Source organism: Typha angustifolia, chromosome 2 (assembly GCF_048772165.1).
Source record: "Typha angustifolia cultivar Huaian chromosome 2, ASM4877216v1, whole genome shotgun sequence".
In the NCBI taxonomy this organism is placed as follows: domain Eukaryota; kingdom Viridiplantae; phylum Streptophyta; class Magnoliopsida; order Poales; family Typhaceae; genus Typha; species Typha angustifolia.
Genome location: NC_133240.1, coordinates 5,352,861 through 5,361,095, shown reverse-complemented (window position 1 = coordinate 5,361,095; position 8,235 = coordinate 5,352,861). Strand labels below are relative to the sequence as shown.

The following is an 8,235-nucleotide window of genomic DNA, read 5'->3' as shown; positions in this document are numbered from 1 at the left end:
GATACGAACTAAAAGGTGTTGATAGTTAGATAACTAAAAAGAAATTAGATAACTAAAAGGTAGTTATGGTAGTTAAATAACTAGAAAGTAGTTAAATAAATAAAAAGTAGCTATGGTAGTTAAATAACTAACAAATAGTTATAATTATGAAAATGTGTCTAATCTAAATATTTATTTACAGAATTATTTATTTTAAAATAACACCATAGAAATATTAATATTTCTAACTGTACAGAGTTCATTCTCTATTATGTGGACAATTTAATCCTAAATCTTAATCTCTTTTTCAGATACCCATTTATTTTGCAAGTTGAAACCCTATTTGGTTACCAATATAAGAGCAAACATGACCTTATTAATTAATTTCAATCCTTTCATATGAACTATAACGTAAATTATCATTATACCTGTAGCAAGGCTCATTCCCAACATGCAAATTTCTCTTCTTTCTTCAAATGAAAACAGTCTTAATTAGCAATCTAATTCTGAGCAGTAGCGTATATCAATCTGAATTCTCCAATTTTACACGTACTATTACAACTCACTGCTTATTCCTCTCTTGCACTACATGAAACCACATACATGATACATGAACAGATCAAGAGAAAAAAAGAACTCGAATGAAAACAACATTATTAGAATAATTAACACATGAGAACATACATTTAGAACTAATTAAGCTATCTTTCTTTCAGACTAACTAACTAACTATATATATATATATATATATATATATATATATATATATATACTAGTCCTCTAATTCTGGGATTGGATTAACCCCCAAGTGACGCTCCCCTCGTCCCCCACCCCCAACCCTGGTCTGCTGTTGCACCACCAGCGTCGGCACCATGCAACCGAAGTCCGTCGACGCGAGGAGATCTCCGATGATGCCGAGCTCCGGGTGCTCGCTCCACATAGACAACGCCTCCGTCAAGGGCGACTCCTTCCCCTGCCTTCTCCCTACCATCAACAGACTAAACCGAAGGCTCGTCTCTCGTATTATCCCGACCATCCCCTCCCCATCCCTCACCACCTCCTCCCTGTACACCACTCGCGTGCCGTCCGCCATCGTGCGCACCAACTCGTCGATTACCTCGTCGTCGAGCTGCCCTTCGGCGACGTCTTCTTGGCACTTCCACTCATTGGGTTGTCGAAACCGGATGACGGTGAGCCGGACCATCGGGTCCACTGCCATGCGCATGGCGTAGGCCAATGCCTCCCTGTCATCGGCGCCGCCCAAGAAGTAGACGGCGACGTGGTGCGACAAGCTGCCGGCGTTGACGACGCCGCCGGAGATGCCGCGGTCGACGAGGATGCCGACGGAGCAGGGGGCGTAGCTGAGAACGTTGGTGTTGACGGTCTGGATGGCGGGGTTGGAGGCCTCGGTGGTGCCGTCGATTGTGAGCTGCTTGTGGAAGGGGACAAGGACAAGGGTGACCTTCTTCTCCATGGCGACGGAGCAGATGTCGTCGTGCATGGTGGCGTAGGGGGAGATGCAGACGTAGGGGAGGACGGAGATGCCGGCGGAGCGCTGCTGCTCGAAGTACCGGAAAGCATTGACGATGCGGTCGGACTCGGACGCGGAAGAGGATGTCTTGGTGGGGCGGCGCATGTGGGGTGCGAGGATGGCGTTGGCGCGGCCGGCGAGCTGGATGAGGTGGAGGAGGTAGACACACATGGGGGAGTCGCGGGAGGGGTTGGAGGCGTCGAGGAGGGAGAGGACGGGGTTGACGTCGAAGGAGGAGTGGATGCAGGCGAGGACACGGAGCTCGTCGCTGTGCTTCGAGTGTTGGATCGTGCGGCGTCTGTATGCCACGAAACGGTCCTCAGGGCGGTACAGGTGCTTCACCAGGGCGGCAGTGCCGCCGCCCAGGATGAGCACGGTGAGGAGGAGGATGGTGAACAGTTGGTTATCCAAAACCTAATCCATCAAATACATACATTGATTGACACTTCAATTCTTCTAAAAGTTAAATCCGTTTAATCATTTTACCAAAAAAATATATTTTATCTTCCAACGTGCACTAAGGATTTTATTTTTATTTCTATGTAACTAATTTTAGAACTTTAAAAATATCGTTATTGTCTATTAGATCTTCAAAATAACGCAACCCACCATTGAAAAAGAATCGATATGTGAGAAGACAAAGAATATCGAAACCATACCTAGTTTCTGACATGTCCCAAATAAACTTTACGAGGGGTTAAAATAGTCTTTTCGTCATCTCTTTACAGTTTTCATTATATATATATATATATATATATATATATATGTGTGTGTGTGTGTGTGTGTGTGAAGTTTTCATTATTTTAATAAGCCTAAGAGAAAATTCATCATCACCAAAATTTGTATTGAGATAATCTCCAAACATTAGGTAAGGTACCTTATCGTCTTGCCATTGCGAAGCGTAATAGACCTCGAAGATGCCCTTGAAGTTCATCATCAATCCGAACGATAATGCGTCCCGCAGCGGCATCTGGCAGTAGAGGCAGGGCCCCGCCGTGCCGACGAACTTCGCAATCACGGCGAGCACCATGAACAATTCCAAGAACCCCCACTGCCCTACCTCCTTCAGCGACGCGATGTCCATCCTCAGCCCCGCCAGCGTCACGAATACCGGCAAGAACACCCCTACCACCAGCCTGTCCAGCCGCTCCACCACCGTCACCCCGAGCGGCTCCCCGCCTGGCAACAGCAACCCTAGGAAGAAAGGCCCCATCGTCGCGTGGTACCCCAACACCTCGCTTATAAGCCCGCATCCCAAAGCCAGGAGGAGTATCGAGATTAACGAGGCCTCCTCGAGGAGCCCTCCTTCCGGCGTGCGCCGTATGAGCCATATCGCTAGGGGCCGCGCCACGAGGACGAGGAACATCATGAAGCATGCGAAGGCGATGATCGAGGCGACAGCCAAGTGGGGCTTGTAGGCCTGGTAGAGGAGGATGTACCCGGTGACGCCGGCGTTCAGAAAGGTGTTGGCGAAGTCGGCGATGAGGGAGGCAGACATGGCAAGGCGGCCGAGCTTGGAGGTGAGGAGGTTGAGTTCGCTGAGGGCGCATGAGAGGACGGTGTAGGATGTCATGGACCACTTGGAGGCGAGGTTGGCGAGGAGGAGGCGCTGGCGGAACCGAGGAGGGATGTGGCTGCGGAGGAAGTAGGCGGTGCCGAGGATGGACGCGACTGGGAGGAAGGTGCCGAGGAAGGCGATGGCCGCCGCCTTCTTACCCGATTTCGGAATCATGCCGAGGTCCGTCTTCACGCCGACCATAAAGAGGAAGAGAATGAAGGAGAGGAAGGCGATGGTGTTGAGTTGCTCCCAGCACTGAGGGGCGAAGAAGAGCTCCTCAAATCGCTTGCTGCGCCCTAGGAAGGAAGGACCCAGTAACAGACCAGCCTGCCCGGAGGCAGCTTAATATTGTTATCACAGTCGAATGATCGAGCTAAATATATATTAAATATAATGCAGCGGTCGTAGAGGGAGAGGATACCATGATCTGAGAGATGACGATGGGTTGGTCGAGGTGGCGGAGGACGGCATGGACGAGGCGGGAGGTGACGAAGATGGCGATGATCTGGTAGAGGAGGAGGGGCATGGAGAAGTTGAGGGGGTTGTCGCCGAGCCAGATGCCGGCCGAGGAGGTCATGCTCGACCGGTAGCAGAAGATCGACTGATTGAGATCGGCACTGCGGTTGTGGTATAGGTCCTCCGGGGTGAATTCCGCCGACACCATTGTAGTGGTTGTTGTGGTTCGTCTCTGAGAGAGAGAGAGAGAGAGAGAGAGAGAGAGAGAGAGAGAGAGAGAGAGAGAGAGAGAGGAGGGAGGGAGGGAGGGAGGGAGGGAGGGAGGGAGGGAGAAGGGAGGTGGAGAAGTGGTCAGCGCTACGTAAATTAGTGTGTGGTTATGACTACTACAAGGAGACCCGCGGAGTAAAGTACGCGAATAATAAGGCGGGACAAGTGGAATACCTCTCATAACATGACACTATATGGATGGATAAACATATATTATACTCTCAATAAGCACAAAAGAGGTGAATTACAACATTTAATTCTGATTGAGAGAAAAAATAAAATTAGATAACCAAATTTTATTATCCATTACTCATGGCCCAATATGCTAAGCATCTTCATCAAACAATCAACTAAATGAAGAGGACGATAATTTACCACAAGGGATTCCTCGGGATAAGCTTTTCAAGTTGGTCGGGCATATTATTGAAATTATTGAATAAATGAGTAAAATTATTGGATATATGTAATCGATGTGTTTGACATATTGATGACACATTCAGACAGGCTATCTAATGTGATTAGGTATTGGCGAATCCCAATCCTAACATTACAAAGATGTAGCTTCTTACAAAAGAAAATAACTATGTTAGACATAGACATTTTAGCCTAATTTCAAAGTGCACAAATTGTTTAGCAATGTATCTATATTTGGGGAAGAAGTTGACCAATGAAGCGAAATCCTAAATTTGTTTTGAAGTTAGAAGGCAGTGAGAATGATAGATGAAGTGAAACCCCTTTTTTTATTGTATAATTATGATTGTAACAATGAGTTTTTTCTTCGAACTTATTAATTGTGGTATCTTCAATTGTAAGGTTAATCCTATCATACTAGAAAGGTAAATTTGAAAGAAAATAAAAAATAAAAAATGCCTCAATTGCAAGGAGAAACCAAAATAGGCCTAGATGATAAAATGACAAACCAAATATTTTTTTTAGTGCAAATCTCCCATAAAAATAACATTTTACATCTTATATTATCTTGAAACTAAAGCACCCATAAGGTAAAAGTTATCATCAGATTTAACTTGCATCTTTTCTCCCTAACATGTACTGATGCTATCCATTAGGGTTTGGACTATTCATGATCTATTAGGTTTTCTCTTTGATTTGTAAAAATATTATAAATATTTAGAAAAGTAGATCATCTAGTTACATAATCCAAGACGCTAAGGTTAGATAATCTGAGCTACTATAGCTGTAGATTGATAAAAAAATAAAAAAAATAATCGATTGAGGCATATCCTTAGAGCCACCATCTCAAAACCTATCCCCATGTATGTGACATATACTTGCTGCCCAATTGGCAACCATATTGCCCTATCTATATGTGTGTATAATATTTACGTCCACAAAACTAGTTAAAGTAGTCTATGAGGTTGCAACACAATTAGATATAGCAATAATGGGATTTTTGTATCATCAAGAAGGAGATTCACAATATCTTTAGCATCCCGCTCTAGCATTAATTGATCTAATTTAGTTTTCGATGTTACAACTAGATGGGATCAAAAGTGATACATAGAAAACATAATAAAGTTTTGTAGAAAGTTTTCGATGTAACAACTTCCATAAAAAGATCTTGACTTTGGGTGGTGTAGAAGCCAAGTTACTAAATTTTAGTCCATCCATCCCAAGTGATTTGAACTAAGCCTCTAAGAAACTCATATAATGCACTCGCCCGGCTTGAGGGAGAGAATATGGCTTAGGCCCAACAATTCAGCCATCCTTAGAGCCAAGATGACAAATTAGAATAAGAGAAATTCTAGCAAATGTATGCACGTCAAAGAGATTGGTTATAAGAGCCATCTACCAAAAGAGAATTAATCTTGGTAGTCTCCTATAAACCAACAACATTAGTCAAAATAAAAGTCTTATTCTGTGGAATGCTATTGAGCCAAAGATTCTCAAAGGTATCGATATCAAGCTCATTGCCTATTTCACATCTTATGTCTAACTCCAGATCCTAAGCTGACTTCCGTAAGGTATGCTAGGCCCACGAGGATGCAGCATAGTTTGGAAATTTATAGATTTTTCTCACTAGAGATGATTTAGCTAAATGAAGGTTTCGAATGGAGAGTTCCCCTTTAGTTTTATGTCTTAAGGTGATTTTCAAGTTTAACAAATGCAAGTCAGTTTTATTAGCATTTTTCTTCCAAAGGAAACAAATGGATAACTTAGATATTCAGCTTTAAACAATATTTGGAGTCTATGTGGAACAAAGCCGATAGGTTGGAATGACATGCAAAGTAGCGTTGATGTGAGTAAGATGACCAAACATGGTGAGATTATCTCATTTCTAACTTGCTAATTTACATGGAGATCTTATTTTCAAGATAAAATAAAAGAAAACGATCCCTCAAAACGGCCAAGTTTAATTGAAATCCTACCCTTAACAACAATAGGTAAGTTTGTGGAAAAATAAACAATAGACTTGAGCACTAGCCTTTTGATTGCTGAGCAAATAATAATTATCTAAAATGAAAATCATGCTAGTTGACTTCATAATCACATTAGAATAGATGAGTATATCATTGGCACAAGGTTGATTATCTAAAAGCAAAAATCCGCAAAGCCCCCTATAGATAGCAGCTTTATAAAATAGGGAGATGAAAACTTTAGAGCAAAAAATGAATAGATAAAGAGGGTTACCCTATATTAATACCATGCTTAGGATTAATTTATTCAGTTGGTTTATCGGTAATCAGAAAAGAGAACTTGGAATAAGAGATGCATGCCTTAACCCAACATAGAACTTGGGTGGGAATTCCATAATTTCTAATGTACTGGTAATGACCTCCTAACTTAATTGATCATAGGCCTTCTTGAGATTTAATTTAAAGATTATCATAGGGGAGCCACTTCTAACTAAACCAATAGAATGAGCCAACTCTTGAGCTTCTAAGGTATTATCACTAATACTTCATCGAGCCATAAAGATAGTTTGCTTCGAACCAACCAAACACTCAATAGAGGTTTAAATTTATGAATAAGAAATTTTAAAATAACTTTATAACATATTTTGCACAAAATAATTGGCCAAAAATTAGTAACATTTTGGTTTTACTCTTCTTTGGAATCAAAGAAATAAAAGTTTGAGCTCATTGAGTAGGAAGATGCCCATGATTGAAGAACCAAAGCACAACCCTAGAAATGGGAGGGCCCAAAATAGCCTAGTGACTATGATAAACCTCCACTTGAAAACCCCGCCATGTCTAGGGGCTTTTTCAATAGCATACTCCTAACTACCTCTATAATTTCCTCAAGAGTGACAGTCTCTTCTAATTCATTAACCACCCTCTTCGAAAGATAGAGGGTTACTCATAATCTAATAAATCTAGATCAAGGATGGTATCCTAGAGATTTTTATAAATTTGCATAAACTTATCGGTAATTAAATCATGTTCATTCACATAGCATAGGCTTCCATTATAAAAAAGAATATACCTAATAGAACTATGATGTTTTCTAATTAATGTAGAAAGATTAAAAGAATATGAATTTCAAATTCTCGTCCAAAACTTATTTTATTTTATAACTTTGCCACCATTAGATACAAATTATTTATTAACCACAGTATGCTTATCATACATTTTATTGAGAGAAAATAAGTCAAAACGAAAGTTGTGCAATAGGCCTCGATGGGTTCCAAATTGGAGATAAGATTCAGGACAAGCTCATGTTGGCCCTCAAGGCCCTCAATGGTAGACCGACTCTAATGATGGAGGGTGCTTTTAGAATGATTCATAAGGGTGTTAAAATAGTGCAAAGGGTTGCCCCTAGGGCGAATCGCCCAGATTTTAAAGAGGACCCTTCTCACCCTTTGGGAATTCTAACCAGATAACCTCAAATTGAAAAGGCTAAGGAAAGTTAGGAGCCTCAGTGGCAGAAATTAGTAGAATAAGGAAATGGTCAGACCTAGTCCTACTGAATGAGATATTTTATAATTTAGAAAAGATACAACCAATTTAAGCTAGCAAAATCCCTATCCAAATAGATCAAAATATGGGCTAACCCTTCTTGGTTACACCTAGTGAAACCTAGCAAAACCCAAATCTATGATGCAAGAATGTGGACCTAATCTATTTCTACAATGTGAAGCCCAAAGCTAGGACCAGTCAATTAGACCAAGATCAGGCTTATCTCATCCATGCCATAGTGATTGGTGTACCAATTGACCTAGCTTCCTTTATGTACGATTCCATGTTTATCCTAGATTTGTATCTTCAATATGATCTTATTATGAATTCTTCTAAAGTGTCCATCTTGTCTCCTCGTGCCTTGGATCTTAGCCATTGAGTTGTAGTCATCCACATATCTCGGGGGTTCATTATCTGAGGTCTGAGACTTCTGATGAGTTAGAAGATGAAGAGGAGGCTCCGACTAGTACCCCTATTATGCTTGAGAGTCCTTATTTAGAGTCTCTTCTTCTCTTCAATAGATT

General features: G+C 41.6%; 1 protein-coding gene across 1 annotated transcript; it reads right to left on the bottom strand.

Annotated features, from left to right (window-relative positions):
* Window positions 1–751: 751 nt before the first annotated feature.
* LOC140773346 (cation/H(+) antiporter 15-like) lies at window positions 752–3,732 on the bottom strand. The gene is made up of 3 exons (XM_073115847.1): window positions 3,490–3,732; window positions 2,388–3,395; window positions 752–1,924 (listed from the first exon to the last, which is right to left on the bottom strand). The coding sequence occupies exons 1-3, from the start codon at window positions 3,730–3,732 to the stop codon at window positions 752–754; spliced, it is 2,424 nt and encodes an 807-aa protein (XP_072971948.1).
* Window positions 3,733–8,235: the final 4,503 nt, after the last annotated feature.

What these genes read in the sequence shown, in the direction of transcription:
- LOC140773346 (XM_073115847.1), bottom strand. Translation starts at nt 3,732, where the DNA reads ATGGTGTCGGCGGAATTCACCCCGGAGGACCTATACCACAACCGCAGT. An exon ending in TCGTCATCTCTCAGATCATG is followed by an intron (nt 3,396 to 3,489) that starts GTATCCTCTCCC and finishes GCCTCCGGGCAG; the next exon opens with GCTGGTCTGTTACTGGGTCC. An exon ending in CGCAATGGCAAGACGATAAG is followed by an intron (nt 1,925 to 2,387) that starts GTACCTTACCTA and finishes TTGATGGATTAG; the next exon opens with GTTTTGGATAACCAACTGTT.